General features: G+C 42.0%; 1 protein-coding gene across 5 annotated transcripts in view; it reads right to left on the bottom strand.

The window, feature by feature from the left end:
• The window catches only part of Arhgef6 (Rac/Cdc42 guanine nucleotide exchange factor 6), a 106,960-nt gene extending 90,878 nt beyond the window's left edge, over nucleotides 1-16,082 (bottom strand). For 2 of the 5 annotated variants that reach the window (XM_021152941.2, XM_029473343.2), the window contains exons 1-2: nucleotides 15,743-16,082; nucleotides 14,356-14,439 (exon numbers count right to left, since the gene is read on the bottom strand). In XM_021152941.2, the coding sequence (XP_021008600.1) occupies nucleotides 14,356-14,439; nucleotides 15,743-15,979 (321 nt within the window). In that variant the 5' untranslated portion in view covers nucleotides 15,980-16,082. Of the gene's footprint in view, nucleotides 1-3,086; nucleotides 3,277-3,402; nucleotides 3,713-14,355; nucleotides 14,440-15,742 lie in introns of those variants that run through there. The other 3 variants (XM_029473344.2, XM_029473345.2, XM_029473346.2) reach the window with 3 other exon arrangements.
• Nucleotides 16,083-19,259: the final 3,177 nt, after the last annotated feature.

Raw genomic sequence — 19,259 nt, 5'->3', positions numbered from 1 at the left:
TGACCACAGTGAGTCCTGGCAGTTGTCCCCGTACCTCCACACATATGCTACCGCATCTGTGCATGTATACATGCATGTACGCACAGTAAAAATTACAATAATAATAAAGTAAAAATTCTAAAAGAATCTGTGTAAAGGATATAAATGACTTAACCCAGCAGCTCCCTCTCCTTCCGTCTGCTTCTCCCTCTCTATAGTCCAGGCTTGCCTGAAACTTGATGTACCTCAGGCTTCCCTCCAACCCAACAATCCTTGTGCTCCAGCCTCCCAAGTGCTGGGATTACAGGCTTGTGCCACTACACTGTTTAGTATGTCTTTTCTTATGGTCTCAGCAAATGCTTGACGTGGCTAGATTGCTAAAATGTGAATAAACTAGAAAAGTGCTTCTCAACCCTAGATGCAAGCCAGAATCACTTGCATAGTTTTCAAAGTGCATACACTTAGTGTTTTGTCCCTTTAGTGACCTTTCTGGAGGTACTTCCTAAAGCAGAGTATATACATAACCTATGACCTAGTGACAACTTTATTGCTATACATAAGTTCAACAGAAATGTTCTTCAGGAGATACCCACAAAGATATTCATAGCAACATTGTTCATTGAAACAACAACAACAACACACACACACACATACACACACACATAAAAAAAAAACCCTGCAAACACTCTAAATGTCCATCAATGAGTAAATAGAAAAAGACAAAATTTGGAATATCCATACAATGGAATACTGTTCAGCAATAAAAAAAAATAAATAAAACAGTAATACCGACAACATGCTAGTTATTCAAATATTATGCTTAGTGCAAGGTAGTTTATGAAAACAAGCACACACTTTACTATCCAACTCATATACCTAAACGGGTAACCCACCACAGCACTCTCTTCTTTTAGGAGTCAGGTGCTCCTTCACAAGCAATCCTGACTGAGAAGGCACAAAAGGCACTCAATGGCACTGATAATGTCCTGTTGTTTAATCCAAATGGAAAGTATATGGGTGTATCAGTTTGCAGGGATTTGTCAAGGTAAATATTTAGGATAGTTTCAATTTTTAGAAATTAATGTTACTAAACTGGTGTAAACATCTAAAAAATACCAATGCAAAAGCCTTCTATAAAACAAGTCAGTCAGGATCTCTGGTTAATGAGACTCTAATACTTGTGGTTTCAAAAGTGCCCCAAATATTTCTAATGTGTAGTCATGTCTGAAAACCAAGTATTCCAATGTTCCTCTATGTTATCAGTGGCTCACTGGTGGCTGCAACCTGGTTCATGACAGGGCATGAGGTCTTAGCTGACTATTCTAGGTCTGCTTTGCACTGCCAGGATACAGCATGAGGATGGATCTTCCCTAAACCTCAGTTTCCACCATTATGGAATGGGTACAATGTCACCTGCCTAAAGGGGTTATCGTGAGGATTAAATGAGATAATATACTTAAAGCATTCATCCCAAGGTCTAGAACATGGAAGTTGCTGGAGAAATGGTATTCAACTATGTTTTCACCTTTGCAAATGAGCCCCTAAGAACAGTGATGGGCACATTGCTATAAATGAACCAAACATTGACCTCTCATTTTGTCCCCTGAATAAATTTCTAGAGACTTAAGCAATACTCTATGAATGGTGTCAAATACGTTTTGGAAATTTCTAGGTCCTGGTGGCTCCCCCTAGCCATGCCTTGCTATCCCTGAAGATGATGGGGAGAGTGGTGGACCAGAGGGGGCGAACAAAAGCTCCCAGCCCAGCCCTCAGCCCTAATTACAGAGTGGAGGCTATGTGAGCAGAAAAGGCCAAAGCCACAGCTAAGACAAAGACCAGGTAGTTCAGAGCCACAGGCCATGCATACAATGTTTTTAATGAAACACTTTTGTACAAAGTATCACCTTTTAGAGAACACAAACAAGCCTAGGTAGGCCCCAAGCAAGAGCTCTGAGTTAGCTCCCAGCTAGCTCTTTGGCTCTACTACTAGAAGCGATTCTGCTTAAGCAAACTTCTCTATTTCTTTGATCACTGGAAGAAACGCCTGCTCTCCAATGTCCTTTATAAGGGCATGGTGAGGTGGAATTTGAGATAAGTGGAAAGCGTTCCAAAAGAGGAGGAGGAGGAGGAGGGAAAGGAGGAAAGAAAGGAAGGAAAAGAAGGAAAAGAAGGAAAAGAGAACTAAGGAAAAAGTAAATGTAAGTACTAAAGACATACAAGGTGAGATTTCTAGCTGCTGATTTACTGTATTCAAAACTTCAGCCATCCCTCAGCAACTCGCGTGGAAACAGCCCCTCTCTTGTTTTAACTGCTGCTCCAAGCATACCCTGCACCACATGGGCCTGGAGCGTGCTTATGTAAGAAGGGACTGCAGCATTGCCTGGCATGTAGCACAATATTTTGCTTAAGAGAAATCTGCTCAAGTCCAAGGGCAGGCCCAGGCCTTACAGATTTGGACAGAGGTGCTCTCAGTGGCGGAACGCTGAACTGTGGCTGGAGCAAATGATGTCATCAGAGATCCTTTTACCATGGTCAATGTCAAAATTAAGATAGGAAGTTCAAGGACAAACTGGATTTTTCCAGGCAAATACAAATTGGAAAAGCAGTCTGGACTTTAGAATCTAATCTTTAAAACCAATACCTTAAAAACTTAAACATTTGCCCAAATTTATCCTGTTCTGTGTGGCATTTTGGTTTATGGGAAGCTTTTAGTGAAAAAAAATAGTTTCAGAGCAAAGTACATACTTTGAGTATATTTTTACTCCCACTACACATTAAGAAGGGGGGCATATGAGTCACTCCTACATTCAAAACCAATAACAAACCCAAACTAAAAATATAAGATATTGAGAAGAAAGATATTTGAGGAGACAGAGATAAACTCGAGGGCTCTCTACTCCAGAGCTAAGAAATGAAATAGCTGGAATACCTGTTGGGTCCTTCAGTGAATAGAAAATGAATACTCTAAATCAACTACAGCTACACTGAATACTAGGCAGAGTCCATCCGAAAAGGACTCCTACCTATGACAGACTTGTGTCAAACATTCCCCAATGCAAGGATTGCTCCAGCTTGGGAGAGCATCAAATTAATATCAGAAACAGTACCGTTGACTTCTTGTTCTGGTTCGCGGAAGGGGAGAAGACAGAATCCAGTCTGCTATAAACCTTGCGGCCGAAGCTGGACAGCCGCCCTTAAGTTTGGCGCGTCCTCACCCTTAGCCCTGGCCCCCGCCCCCGCTCTGGGTACGCAGACACGGCACCAAGGAGAGGCCCTGGCAAAGAACAGACTGGCGGCTAGGGCTGCAGACCTAGGCGGTCAATCCTAGAAGAAGGGCGGCTCCTCCTCTGGCTCCACCAGCCCCCCAACATCAGGCCCTTGTAGATCCCCTCCCCCTGACCCCTTGCCCCCCAGGCAGGTCACCTGGCTTGGCTTGGTTGTCCTCCTGCTGCTCGTTCCCTCCAGCCTCCTCCTCGGAAGTGGCTCGCCCTTCAGAGTCACGGGGCTGCCGAGCGCCGCCAGCCCGTGCCAAGGCTGCGGGAAGCGCTGTCCCCAGATGGAGCTGGGACCCTGCCCCGCGCGGCTGCCACCAGGGCGAAACTGGAGAGCCCGCTGGTATGGCCGGCGGGGAGGGGCGGCTGCAACTTTGCTCCTGGACGCGTGAGGAGGGGGGAGCCCGTCTCCAAACTCCTTTCTGTGCCTCCAAGCTCCCCAGGCAAGGGATTTTATGTATTTATGTATTTATTTATGTATTTATTTTAATAAAGAGGGAAGTCAGGTTCTTGCCCTCAAGTTCTCTCTCTAGAGCACAGATCAAGGGCTACAGGAGGCGTGCCCCGGCGGGACGGCCACAGCAGGGGAGCTGGTGGCCAGTGGGAGCCTGGACCCGGGGTTCTTCCAGACCCAGCTCTGCTGCCTGGAGCCAGAACCCGGGAGAGAGAGCAGCCCGGAGAGACCGGGCCAGCAGAGGGGAAGCTATGACCCGGACCTGGATCGCAGAAGTAGGAACTGGAAGTGACAGCGGCGCAGGGCAGAGCAGCAGCAGCAACAGCAGCAGCGGCAGTGGTTGTGGCGGTGGTGGCAGCGGCTGCCTCAGCACCCCAGTAGCCAAGGATGGAGCAAAAGCTGAGGTGTAAGGGCTGCAGCTACACTGCGCATGCTGTTGCCACCCAATTCCCAAGATCAGGGTTACAGTGCCTGGGCTGCCCAGGGTCTTTGCCAAAACCCTAATGGGAATGCTAGAGTCAAGGACTAGCTATTACTAGTTAGTAGACTGCTTTCCTCTCCTATCCCTGGGATGAGACTCAGGGACCTGTGAGCTGCATAGTGACCCACTGAGGCATCCCCCACCCCTTTCCCCGAAGCAGAGAAGTGCTCAGTGGTCCTTCACAGCCATTCCTTCCCTAATAGACCCCTAAATAGCACAGTTCTTTCAAAGACGCACATAGTAGGCAACTTCATCCAGGGTTCCGTTTCTAGTTTAGAGGAATGGTCTCTCTATATAACCCAGACTGGCCTGGAACTCACAACCTCCTGCCTCAGCCTATGGAGTAGCTGAGAACACCGATGTGCTACAGTGCTTCATTTTTCATAGAAGTTCAACAGAGTAAAAGATTAGGTCAGCCAGAGTAATGGGAGTATCACATTGGCTCAGCTAGTAAAGGTGGGGGAAGGTGTCAACACCCCCTTTAGTCTCCCTCCTAGTTAAATTAAGTGGAAGTTTTGCCCAGTGCAAACAGATGGAAAAAAGGCCAGATGCTGAGACATTATCCAACTTCTATAAAGGTTTCTTAGCTGTCTGTTGCAGTGCATGCCTTTAACCCCAACACTCTCAGGAGGCAGAGATGGGCATATGCCTGTGAGTTCGAGGCCAGCTTGCTCTACATAGTGAGTTGCAGGCCAGCCTGAGCTACGTAGTAAGCGTAGAGAGAGGAATTCTGACTTCACACAAGTCCCTGCTGGGCCTTGAAGAAGTCCACTGTGCCCTTGGTTTGGCTCTTTTGTCCTGCTTTCTTAGAGCTAGAACAGGACAGTGATGGACTTAACTTTGACTCATGAACATTGGTAAAGCTGCCTTACTTCTAGGAGTTCTTCCCCGCAGAACAGTCCCTGGGAAATGGCAACTGGTCCATCCTACAGCCTCACTTAAGGGAGAGCACCTGTGCTGTTGCTGTGACAAGGCAGATGGAGTGACTCAGGAAGTCGGGAGAGTGGTGGTGGGGGATGGGGCAGAGAAAACCCATGCTGCTACAGGCTGAGATTGAAAGGAAGCATGGATGGAAGGAAGGAAGGGGGGAGAGAAACACTATTTGAATCATGTATTCATTCGATGACCCCTTCATGAACTTTTTTAATGAAGTAAGCCTGAATCTAGAAGCAGAGGACATGCCTGTTTCTGCACAATGCAGATAAGAGAGTATCCTAGGCAGGGTACAGCAGAAGTAGACGATAAAGGAACAGTATATACTAGGAATGAAAGGGAAAAAAATCCCTGGGCTGGAGCTTCCATAGGCCAGTATTCCCATGGCTATTGCCAAACTGTACAGCCAAAGACCAACTGATCAGAGCCTGTGATTTCTAAATCACATGCTCTTGAGAGACTTCCTGGTATGTTACACACACACACACACACAGAGTTTTGACTTGGCTGAATATATTCACCACCACCTCCTCCATGCTTTGAGAAAAAAAGGAAAGATGTATTTGGTTTACAAAGAAAAAATACAAATGGACTATAAAGGAGTGACAATATGTCCAAATTCATTTGGACTCCTGAAAAACAAGTTATAGCAAAAAAAGGAAAGAAAGAAAAAGCAATACTGTTTCATCCATCACATTGGCAAACTTGAAAGATAAATAAAGCACAATGTTGACAGGGGCACAGAAAACACTTTCCACCATCTTGGTAGAGCAATTTCATAGGCGAATTTGACATTATCTTATTAAAATTTGACACAGTAATTCCATTTCTATGATGAAAGATTCTTCAAGAATAGTCACAAATGCACACAAAATTATATGTATATATGCAACATAACTCACCAGAATTTATGACAGGAATGAAGGATGGAAGCAACATATGACTATCAGTCAATGTAGCAGCATAATAAAGAGCCTAAATAAATGATCATCTCAACAGAAGCATAAAATCTGCAAAGAAAACTGGGGGTGGGAGATGGCACTTCAGTAGGTAAAATGCTTGCCACCCAGGCATGAGGACCTAGGTTCAAATCCCCAGAATGTATGTAAAGCCAAGTTCAGCAACACACATCTGTAGTCTCAGTGCTTCTATGGCAAGATGGGAAGAGAAGAGAGAAGACTGCCTGGAAATGTCATATGTAGTTGGCCTGTGGTATGTAGCATTGAACCAAAAAGAAATTCAAGATAACAAGGGGTAAGTGAGGAGCAGCACCCAAGGTTTTCTTCTGCATGCAAACTTGTGCTCACATACACACATGCAGTTCGTAAAGGTAGCTGAAGTGGATCCTGAACTCTGGAACCTCCTATCTCTACCTCCCAAGGCAAACTGATCCAGAATTTGGCAAAGTGAATCATCTTTTCTAACAACATCAACAATAACAACAACAAAAATACTCGACAAACTAGTATTGGAAATTTTCTCAGTACTAAGGTCTATTTGTGAAAAATACACATCTAACATCATACCTAGTAGGGGAAGACTAACACTTTCATCCTTAAAAGCAAAACTCAAACAAGGAATGTGTTTCTACTTTAGCCTATAGAGTAGCACAGAAAAATAAATAAAAATTTCCAGACCCCCCAAAAAAGAAGTACAATATCTCCTAGTCAGAGACAATATAAGCTTGTATAATAAAAATAATCAGAACACCACAAAGAAACTATTAGAATTCATAAACAAAATTTGAAAAGTTGATAGAAGATAATTCTTAAAAATTAATTGTATTACCATGTAGTGTCAAGGAAAGCTCCAAAATCAAATTATGAAGACCATTCTGATCCAGAGATGATGGTGCAGGTCTTTAACCCCAGCACTCAGGAGGCAGAGGAAGGAGGATCTCTGTGAGTTCAAGGCCAGCATGGTCTACAGAGAGAGTTCTAAGACAGCCACGGCTATACAGAGAAACCCTGTCTTAAAGAAAAGAAAGAAAGAGAGAGAAAGAGAGAGAGAGAGAGAGAGAGAGAGAGAGAGAGAGAGAGAGAAACTGAAAAAAAGAAAGAAAATTTTAAGTTGAGTGTGCACAACCATGATTGGCATAATTATTTTTTTTAAAAAAGAAAAGTTATACCACATGTGACCGCAGCCAAAAGTAAATCCTAGCACTTTGAGGCACAAGCCAGGAGGTTCTGGGGTTTAAGCTCATCCTTAGCTATGCAGCTACAGCATATAAGGCCAGACCTGGTTACATGAGACCTTATTTCACACACACACAAAGTATAAAATGGAAAAAAAATTGAACCAAAATGGTATGACACATCTGTCCTAAAAACTATAAAAACAAAATAGAAGGAAAGTAAAGAAGACGCAAATGCATAGTAAGATAACCATTTTCAAAGATTCAAAGACTTAGTTACTACTACTCAAAGTGATCTGTAAGGTCAACACAGTCCTGTGAAGATCTTAGCTGGCTGGGTTTTTAAAATATTTTTTCTATTTTTTATTAGATATTTTCTTCATTTACATTTCAAATGCTATCCTGAAAAGTCCCCTATACCCTCCCTTTAAATATTTTTGACTTATTTATTTTATTTTTATGTATACGAGTACACTGTTGCTCTCCTTAGACACACCAGAAGAGGGCATCTGATCTCATTACAGATGGTTGTGAGCCACCATGTGGTTGCTGAGATTTGAACTCAGGACCTCTGGAAGAGCAGTCAGTGCTCTTAACCACTGAGCCATCTCTCCAGCCCAGCTGGCTGTTTTTTAAAGAAATACAGACAGACATAGTGGTACACACTTATAATTCCAGCAGTCAAGAGCCAGAAGCAGGATTGTCACAAGTTCAAGGCCAGCCTGCTCTACATGGGAAGTTCCAGGCTAGTCAGGACTTTACAATGAAAGCCTGACTCAAAAATGTGTGTGTGTGTGTGTGTGTGTGTGTGTGTGTGTGTGTGTGTGTGTGTGTGAGAGAGAGAGAGAGAGAGAGAGAGAGAGAGAGAGAGAGAGAGAGAGAGAGGAAAGAGAAAATAAAATGCAGGCAGGAAATGATATAAAACTCATCTGTACATTCAAAGATTTAGAATATCCCAAAATGGTTTTGAAACTAAGAACAAGTTGGAGAACTCACACTTTCTGTCTTTAAAAGTCACTACAAAGTTATATTAATCAGCCAAATGGGAAGAAAGTAGTCTTTTCAACAAACATGGATTAGAAAACTGTGTGTCAACATACAGGAGAATTAACTTGGGGCCAGTGAAATGGACCAGTGGGTAAAGGCACTTGCTGCCAAACCTGATGACCTAAATTCAATCCCCGAAACCCACATAGTGAAAGGAAAGAACCTCCATTTGTAATCTATGGTACACGGAGTTTTTTAAAAGAATTAATTTGGACTCCATTCATAAATGTAGTATGTATGGAATATACCATATATAGAAATTAACCTAAAGGGGATCAAAGGCTCTAATGTGGAGACAAATGAGGAAAACACAAGTACTCATGACCTTTGATTGTACAAGCATTTTCAAATAACAGCAGAAGTCAAAGTTTAAAAAAGAAAACAGCCAGGCAGTGGTGGCACACGCCTTTAATCCCAGCACTTGGGAGGCAGAGGCAGGCAGATTTCTGAGTTCGAGGCCAGCCTGGTCTACAGAGTGAGTTCCAGGACAGCCAGGACTATACAGAGAAACCCTGTCTCTAAATAAATAAATAAATAAATAAATAAAATAAGATAAAATAAGATAAAATAAAATACAAATAAAAGAGAGGGGCTGGCGAGATGGCTCAGTGGTTAAGAGTGCCGACTGGTCTTCCGAAGGTCCTGAGTTCAAATCCCAGCAACCACATGGTGGCTCACAACCATCCATAACGAAATCTGATGTCCTCTTCTGGAGTGTCTGAAGACAGCTACAGTGTACTTACATATAATAAATAAATAAATCTTAAAAATATATATATAACAGTTAAGAATTGGTGAGATTGCTCAGTGGGTAAAACTACTTACTGGGTTAGCATGCAAACCTTGCCCAATGGCTCAGTAGTTAAGGGGACCTGGATTCAATTCCCTGTACTCACGTGGTGGTGGTTCACAGCCATCTGTAACTCCAAGGGATCTGACACCGTCTTTTATAGTCCATGGGCACCAAGTATTCAAGTGGTGGACAAGCATACATGCAGGCAAAGCACGCACACACATGAAATACATTTTTAATCTTGAAAAAGCTAGATGCCTTGGTGCACATCTGTAATCCCAGCACCTTCATGGTGAGATGAGAAGCAGATGAGAAAATTGTTGGCATGTTCTCAGACCAGCTAGAGGACACACCACCACCACAGAAAGGAGACAGGCCCTGCCTTAGCAAGGCAGAAGCCAAGAAGTAACTACTAAAAATTGTCCTCTGACCTCCACATACACTGGGGCAGACACACAGAAACATGCACAAAAATAAAATAAGACAAAATAAAATAAAAATAAATATGACTTTATCAAAATCTTTTTTTTAAAAAAATAATGTTTCAAAGGACAGTCTGAAAGTTGGAAAGGTGAGGCTGGAGAGATGGCTCAGCAGTTATGAGCACTGACTGCTCTTCCGAAGGTCCTGAGTTCAAATCCCAGCAACCATATGGTGGCTCACAACCATCTGTAATGAGATCTGATGCCCTCTTATGGTGCGTCTGAAAACAACTACAGTGTACTTACATAAAATGAATAAATAAGACTTTTTTTTTTTAAAGGAAGTTGGAAAGGTTTTGTTCTCCAGATTTATGTTATTAGCTGTATGGACCACAAGAGACCCCTAAACTATCATATCCAAATCCAACAAAAAGATGGAGGTCATCTGGAGAGGCCAAGTGTTATAATGTAGTCTTCCACCTCTGAACCCCAAGCTCAGTCAGCACCTCTCTGACTCAGTGGTTCAATCTTCCAAAGCAACTGGTTCAAACTGGCAGCCTTTCTTTAGATAAATGATAGTGTATCCTGGGAAAGAGTCAAGCCCTATTCTTGCATTTCATACACGTAGAGCTTTACAAAGTTAACTGAGATCCACCAAGCATGTCTTATGCCTCACACTGTTCTAAGTACTTGATACCTGACTTCTCTCATTCTCTCATTTTCTCTGTGTGTCTCTGTGTGTCTCTCTGTCTTTCTCTGTCTCTTTCTGTGTCTGTCTCTGTGTCTCTTCATCTCTGTGTCTCTCTCCCTCTCTCCCTCTTCCTCCATGACCTTTGAGAATACTTCTGTATAGGTCTGTTTTTCAGCTACCTGGAAACTTTGAGACTGGACAGGCCACATACTTGGCTGCTCCGTGCTTTCCGGCTCATCTTTCAGTCTCATTCCTTCTGTGGTGATTCTATGTGCCTTCCTTGAGGGCTCTGTGAGTGACTCATTGTGGCTCAGGTTTTTTTTTTTTTTTTTTTTTTTTTTGCACAACAGTACAAAGAGCACCTAATCATAAGGTAACAGCAGTGGGATTCATGCTTAGATGCAGTGATACATTAAGAACTGTAGATGAATTATTTTGTCCAACCCTTAAAATAGCTCTCTGTAATGATACCCACCACATTGAATGCTAACATTAGGAATTAATTTCAAAGTCTTCTGCTGTTGGGCTGGAGAGATGGCTCAACAGTTAAGAGGAGTGGCTGCTGTAGCAGAGGATCCAGGTTCAATTCCCAGCACTCACATGGAAGCTCACAAATATCTGCAACTCCAATTCTGGGGTGATGCCATCTTCTAGCCTCTACAGGCACCAGGCATACATGTGATGTGCAGACATACATCCAGACATGTTACACACACACATGTGAAAGCACACATTAAAGCCTAAAGTCCCCTGTAGTAAATCTTGTTAGAGTCCCTTCCATACAGATGAGGAAGCAAGAGCACAGCATTGCCAAGAAACTTTATGAAGAGTAGAGTGAACTAAGATGTAAGGCTGAGAGGATGGCTCAGTGGGTAAAGTGGTTGCTGCACAAACATGAGAACCAAAAGTTGGATCCCCAGCATCCATGGAAAGGTTAGCAACTGCCTATAATCCCAATGCTGAGTAGAGGAGGGGCTTGTTGACAAAAAGAGCAAGCTTCAAGTTTACTGAGATATTTTATGAAAGGAAGGAAGGAAGGAAGGAAGGAAGGAAGGAAGGAAGGAAGAATCAAAAGAAGTGGACAAGATGATTCTAAAACTCATCTGTACATATCTAGACTATTTCAAATAGTTTAGGTAACCTGGAAAGCACAGAAGAAGACACCAACATCGACCATACATATGTACCCACAAAGTGTATGTACATATCACACACACACACACACACACAAGGACAGAAACATGGATACAGGCATGGACTGACTCTAACACATATCTATGAAGCTACAAAAGGAATGTGATAATCATAATATCTGATATTCTTTTATTCTAATGTTCATATCATCTCAGTCTGATATACTTTTTGTAAAATTTCTACCCAAGGTGGAAAGAACTTTTTTGATTAAAAAAAACCATTTTAAGCATTTTTGCTTAAAGGAATAATCTTTAGTTATCAGAAAACCCCCAAGAGCGGCAGCAGCAGGAGGTGTCTCTGTTTCATCTAGTATTCTTAGAACTGCAAAGAAGCACAGTACACCTTCTGCCTATTTCGGCACAGAAATCACTGGCAACTTCACCATGTTTTTATCTGAAAAATTAAACATGAAAATGTCATGGTCTGCTCCACAGTAGACAGCATCCTGTACATACTCTGAAGCCACATGGACCATGAATGCCAAGGTGGCTGGTGGGGCCCCCAAACTGAGAAACAGGGAAGATTGGAATAAGATATTCTGACACAGATGTAACTTTAGATTAAGGTTGGGTTCAAGAAAAAAAAAAAGACAAACAACAGACAGACAAACAAAAGGCCAGTTTTGAGACAAGGTCTCATGTTGTAGTCCTGACTGACCTGGAACTATCTGTGTAGACCAAGATGGCCTGAAGCTCACAAAGACCCACTTGTCTCTGCCTCCCAAATGCTGAGTTTAGAGTTTTACACCACTATCGCCAGCTAGCTTGAAGAGAACTTTTGAAGAAAACAAAGTTTATCTGAGACAACAGTTAGTGTTAATGCTGGTAGTGGTGGTGGTGGTGGTGGTGGTGGTGGTGGTGGTGGTGGTGGTGATAAATAGCTCCTTGAAGAAATATATGGTCCAGGCTCTCTTCCCAGGGTTTTACATATATTAATTCATTGAAATTTCAAATCATGCAGGTGCCACTAGTATTTCTATTTTACAGGTGGAGAAGCCAAGTTATAGAAGCATAGTAAAACAACAGATGTCACTAGTCAATGTCACTGTAGTAAAATAACAGATGTCACTAGTCACAATGTCACTTGTGAACAATAACTGAGATTTAAACCCAAGAAGTCTAGTACCAGAGTCTATGCTCAAACCCCTACCACTAGTGAACAATAATTCACTATTGCTCAAACCCCTATCACTAGTGAACAATAACTGAGATTCAAACCCAAGAAGTCTAGCACCAGAGTCTATGCTCAAACCCCTACCACTTACCCAGACAATATTTTCTTAGTAATGTAAAACACCTCTGACCTGGCCCTGAGCTGAAGATAATACACAAATTATTGCATTCTTTTTAGAAGGTTGACTTTCTTAAGACTACAGAATTAAGCAATATCTCATTTGACCCTGAAACACCATCACAATGTGGTTAGTGCTGTGTCTCTTTCACAGCCCAACGGCTTATGGGAGGGCATGAAGGAGTGATGGGGATCCATTCCCCATACTACAAAAACAACATGGAAGCACACGAAAGGCTTGCCCTCCTTTTCAGTGAGATAATTGGAGCATGCACATGTAATACATATTACATGTGCACATAGTTTAATGTGGCTTGTATTTTGATTTTGCTTTTTGCAGGTTTTGCTCTGGGTTTGGGGATTGAAGCCAGGGCCTTGTGCATTGTAAGCAAACCTCTCCCTCTGATCTGCTTAAGTACAGCTGTGACCTAAAGGTCAGCCAGGTTCTTATAGTTTTCAAGGCCTCCCTTTGTTCGGAAGTGTTAATGGGCTTTAAAAGCCCATTTCTTTTTCTGTTTTTTTTTTTTTATTGTTGTTGTTGTTGTTACAGCATTTCTCCCTTTCCTCTTCTCGCTCCAAATGTTCCTGCGTACCCCTTTCCACTCTCCTTCAAATTTATGGCCTCAGGCTGGCAAGATGACTCAACGGGTAAGATCACTGATCGCTCTTCCGAAGGTCCTGAGTTCAAATCCCACAACCGCATGGTGACTCACAACCATCCGTAAAGAGATCTGACGCCCTCTTCTGGTGTACTTACATATAATAAATAAATCTTTGAGCTGGAGTGAGTGGGGCTGACCAGAGCAAGCAGAGGTCCTAAATTCAATTCCCAACAACCACATGAAGGCCCACAACCATCTGTATATAGCTACAGTGTACTCATATACATTAAATAAATAAATAAATAAATAAATAAATAAATAAATGTTTAAAAAATTATGGCCTCTTTTCCCATTAATTGCTACCACATTGTATATGTATAAACATGTACATATATGTTCCTAAATACAATCTGCTCAGTCCATATAATGTTACTTGCATGTATGTTTTCAAGGCTGCTCATTTGGGCCATTTCTTTTTGGAAGATTACTTTTACTGCTGTTGCCAGTGACTCGCTGGCTGGCATTACTACCTCCATTAAGAAGGAAGCACACCCACAGAAAGCTTGATCTCCTAGAAAGAAGCTGCATTTAAAAGTCATCAATTTTGCATTTTGTTGTTTTGTTATTTTCTTTTTGCTCTCTGTCTCTCTGTCTCTGTCTCTCTGTCTCTCTGTCTCTCTGTCTGTCTCTCTGTCTCTCTGTCTCTCTGTCTCTCTCTCTCTCTCTCTGAAAAAGACTTTCATGTAGCCCAGACTGGCCCAAAACTTAAATGTATAACCAAGGATGACCTTGCTCCTCTGACTTCCATGTCTCCATCACCTTAGTGTTGCAGAGTATAGGTGTGTACCACCATTTCCAGTCAATAGTTTTGCTTTGTTTAGTATTAGGTTCTGAAAGACACTATTGGACATCATCAATCTCAACTGGAGATTCTCTAAAGGGTTCTCTACCTCGATTTACTCTGTGGCTACTGGCACCGAAAATCAATCCTTACATTTGCAGACTTTTTAATTAAGAGAGCAGAAAATAATGGCAAAATGAAAGGCAAGACAAGTAAGCTTACTTCCACTTGAAGAGTTGCACATCCTTTCAGGAAGTTGTTGATGTTGTCGATGCAGTCGGCCTCAGTTTGGGGTTCCAGACAATACTAGGGAAAGAGTCAAATGTCACTTGGAGATTGCTAAGCCATGACAAACCATCATCATATTCTTTTGCTGATAACTAGACACAGTTGGCTTTGGAAGGCAGAGGGCAGCCCTGCTCTCCATCCAGGAAGAGAACTAACCACTGAAGGAAGTGATGCAAATGCCTGAACGGTTGCTTTTTGTTTCAGAGGTCTCCAAGCCACTTCTATTTAAGATTCTCTCATACCTTCTACTCGACTGTGGTGCTAGCAAATCGGAGAAACTAAGACACACAGACACACGGACGGACACACACACACATGTCGATGCAGTCGGCCTCAGTTTGGTGTGTGTGTGTGTGTGTGTGTGTGTGTGTGTGTGTGTCTGCGTATGTATATATAAATATATATAGTTTAGATCCTGCTTTTGCCCGAGGTTACTTTGATCACCTCCCTCTACTCCTCATGATAATTTGTTCATATTTCACTATGACTGAGCATCACATTTTTTATTATGTCTCTCTGTATCTTATCAGTTTAATCACCGTTTCTCACATTTGAAAAATTTTAAGTAAATCTACTTGTTCCATAAACATAGAACTGATTCCAAAAGGCAAAAGACCCTTATTTAATTTATGTGCACAATGACCTTAAGAAAAGAATCATAAGTACTCCATCTTTAATGAAACAAAAGCACCTACTTTAGAAACCTTCCACTGTCATAACATGGGCTTCTAACCTCAAAAATCTTGAAGTTTTTTTAAAGCAAGGTTTAGTTTCACTTTGAATGCCCATTGCCTTCAATGCATAGAGTTGGTTTCTCTTTGGTTTGGGGGGAGTTTTAAGTAACATTGACACTTGTGATTAGACTTTTCTTCAATGAATCTTTAAAAAAAAAAAAAAAACAAGGAAGTCTCCATCAATTTTTTTTTAGGCAAACTTTCAAACACCAGAAAGATCCACAACAAAATTATTCCATTTTCCCACAGACTCATGCTCAAAACATGTCTAAAGTGCACAGGGGAAGTTTAATGTGCATTTCCACAACCACAGCAAACTTGTACACAATAAGGTTGTCCTCCCATCCCTGATTGGCAGTCCTGTAGCCCAGCTTTAGTAGGGTAACATCAGGGGGTCAATTACTGAAGGATAATATTTCGTTTTCTGACTTTTTCAAAGTACAAGGACAGTAAATAAAAACGCCTAACTTTTAGAAAGATATTGAAGAAGGGGATTCCCATGAGCCCGCAATAGAAAAATCTCAAGAATGATATTATTGCTGCTCTGTGGTGGAAAGTAATCCCAAAGACACAGCAAATGACCTTACCTTCTCCACCGAGCCAGGCAGAAGTCTGTTTATGAGTTTGCACAACACTACCCCATTTTTCAGCGAGGACTTCAAGAACTCCTCTGGATCACAGACAGTCTTTTTGGGAGACTCTAGAACTCCCAAAGATATAAGCCATGTCACAAGGCGTTCTTCTGGATTCATGACTGAGGCTCTCGGACGATCTGAACAGCTCTCGGGGCAGCTGTGAAGACTAAGCCACATCCGTGATTGCATCTGCTGCTGTCTTCCTTTTATGAGCGCTCTTCTGGTGCTTGCAGGGCAAAGGTTTAAGGCAACTTTTCTCTGACAACAGTGGAACGTGGGATTTCTAAACCACAGAGATCATACCTAAAGATATGGAAAGGAATGATAAGGAATGGACAAACTCCTGGGAGAACATCACTGGTTCTTTTTCGAAACTTGCAAAACAAACTCATTAGGTTTTTCTGTTGGGGGTGGGGTGGGGAGAGGAACACGTACAACAGTGCAAGAAGCTGTAAGGAAAGGAAGTGAGGAGGATGCTGGGGAGGCAGAAAAGTCAGCAAGTGCTCGTGGAAACCGGAGTGAGCCAGCACTTTACAGAGCCTTGGAAATGAGACACGCATTGGGCAGACTGGGAAAACACTGTCAATACAGTCTAGTCTCAGTGAAAAATCTGGCTTCTGTCAGGAGGAGGATGCCAACTGGCTCTTAGGTCAGACAGATCTGAGCCTCGTGGGGAGCTGTGCTGGTAAAAGAGAGCTCAAACAAAGACTTAGGTGGACTGAAAAAATTCCTCCCAGAAATGGCCGGATGTCCTCAGACAATCTCACAGTGACAGTGTATGTCACGATCATGCCTTCTTTACAAAACACGTGAAGCCGCATGGTGACAAACTTGCCAAGCAAAGGAAAATTGTCCCTGCTGTCAGCCATCGCTGCATTTAAGCAGAAGCTGGAAGAATGGCATTTTACTTTGTAGCCAAAAAAGCTATGTTTAGGGAAATAGGCTAAGGATAACATCTGACATCCTGTTTACTTGCATTCTTTAGCAATTCTTTTTCTGGACCTGGTTCCACTCCACAGTCCAGCTGCAGCACCCTTAGCAAAGGCTTAGACACAGTCACAGAAAATGAGGGAAATATGTTTGGAGACAGAGCACTTGAGAACAAAAGAGCACTTGTCTTCTTTGTCTACACTACAGACTGAAAGATTCACTTCTTGTCATCAACAAACACTATGCGTTTAAAATAGTGATCTGCAAACCAGCCTCGCTCATGAATCCAGAGAGGTTTGTTATTGTCAAACACTTTTAGTACCAGGTAAAGTAGTCATACTATAGAGAAATTTATGATAAGGCAGAGTTTAATTGTATAGCTCGATGTTGGCAAATGCAGGCCGTCAGCACCTCTTCACATGTATGTGAGGCATCCAGTTAATTATAGCTGTTTCCCGCTAAGTCTCACAATCCTGTTCTTGTTGTCCTCTGCCTCCCTGCTTTTTGATGGCGATAGTGATAGGGATAGTTTCTTGTAGCTGAGGCTGACTTTGAACTCCTGATTCTTCTGCCTCCTCCTCCCAGATGCTAGGATTAGAGGCATGCAAAATCAAATCCAGTTTACGGGGTGTTTGGGCTTGATCCTAGGATGTTGTACACACTAGACAGGCACTCTACCAACTGAGGTATAGCCCCAGGCCAATTGAATAATTTTAATATTTACAGGCTATTTCATTACAATCACGCACAGTCTAGATCAATGGTTCTCAACCTGTGGGTCTCAACCCCTTTGGATATTAAAGGACCCTTTTAGGAGGATCACATACCATATATTTCACAAGTCATATGTTTGCATTATGATTCATAACAGTAGCAAAATTACACTAATGAAATAGTAACAAAATAATTTTATGGTGTGTGTGGAACGGGGGTTCACCTCCCTAATCCAGAAACTATCCCTAATTAATAACCACTCAGAAATGAAAACTTAATTTTCTCCAACAGAATATCATGGGCTATACAAACCACTCTTAAGGGCAGGCAGGCCCTGTTCCCAGCAGTAGCTAGGCAACTCAAAATGAACTCAATGACAACTTTGGACGTTCTTAGTCTCATAATACTTTGTCAAGGTATGTTTTTGGTTTTGCTTTATTTTTTTTAAACCACATAGGTCCTTTGTATTTATATTGTGGCTTCTGGCTCTGTGTTTTCCCGTGTGTGTGTGTGTGTGTGTGTGTGTGTGTGTGTGTGTGTGTACAGGTGTCATTGCATCTATCTGTGTTTTTTATGCTTTTTCTTTGGCTCTTTTTCTTCTGTTTGCTTGTTTTAATGTATTTTGACTTGTTTGTTTTTGTCTTATTTTATTATTACTGCCAAGATGTCTGCATATTTTCTAAGCAGAGACAGAAATGGTGTGGATCTGGATGGGAGGGGAGGGAGGGAGGGTTCATGGGGGTGTTGGGGAGGGAAATACTGTAAATAAAATATATTGTATAAAAAGCTATTTTCAATAAATGAAAATTTGAAAGAAAAAATGTGCCCCTTTACCTCCTTTTGTTCTTCCTTATCTCCACATCATAGGCAACTGCTCATTTGTTCTCCACCCTTTTATGCTAGCCTGTAATTTCAAGGATCTTGCATAAAGGGAATATACAGCATGGTGGTATTACTGGTGGTCACAATCTGGACCCAGTTTTTCCAGGTTCTTGGTTTCTCAATCAAAGAACCGAAATAAGGGCTCCCATATATTTTGAAAGTAGCAAGGAGACTTTATTCAAGGTGAAGCAACAGTCCGGATCAAAGTAAGCACACTATCAAGATTGATAGCAGCCATATGAGTGAAGGCACTCAAGGGCCCGACATCATCAAAGTGGTGCTAAGGAGAGTAACTTATCTCCACTGTTTAAAGCAGGTCTATGTGCAGCCTAAGGCAGATGTATGTGGGGGTCGCAGGTTGTCAGCATGTTGCTAGGTGCATTATTAGCACAGGAGGTACTTGCACACAACCCAAGCCAAGTAGAGTCTCCTGTTTCTAAGCTATTTCTACGCTCACCCGTCTCAGTACTTTGTTTTCTGTGTTTTAACACCAACATTTTGAGAGTCAGTGATGTAGTTGGGTCTATCCATAGTTGTATAAAATGATGAATTTACCTCTGTGGTTTGGGCTTGTTGTACTTATAAGTAAAATAAATATAGTTGATCAAACATTTTAATTGGATTTGAGCCATGGCCAAATCTATGTAATAGAAATAAACAGAATCCAATTGTTGATACATTTACTTCCTCAGTGTGACCTATTTCAATACAATTTTATGTCATTTGGACCGCACCACAATTGCTCAGGCAAATTTTACTCCACAGGCAAACAAAGTATTATTGAGGTACTGCGTATATTTTATGATGACAAGCTAGGTCTGAATCACTTTAAGAATATAGTTTAACCCAAAATAGGGTCATGGCCAGTGTCCACAGGTTAAAAATCTGCCTTGTTTGGCTTTTTGTCTTGTTTTGTGGAGACAAAGTTTCACTGTATGGCCAT

The sequence above is a fragment of the Mus caroli genome, unplaced genomic scaffold (genome assembly GCF_978045245.1).
Source record: "Mus caroli unplaced genomic scaffold, Mus_caroli_1 scaffold_5, whole genome shotgun sequence".
Classification (NCBI taxonomy): domain Eukaryota; kingdom Metazoa; phylum Chordata; class Mammalia; order Rodentia; family Muridae; genus Mus; species Mus caroli.
The sequence above is the reverse complement of the archived record's forward strand: the minus strand, read 5'-3'. Positions and strand labels throughout refer to the sequence as shown.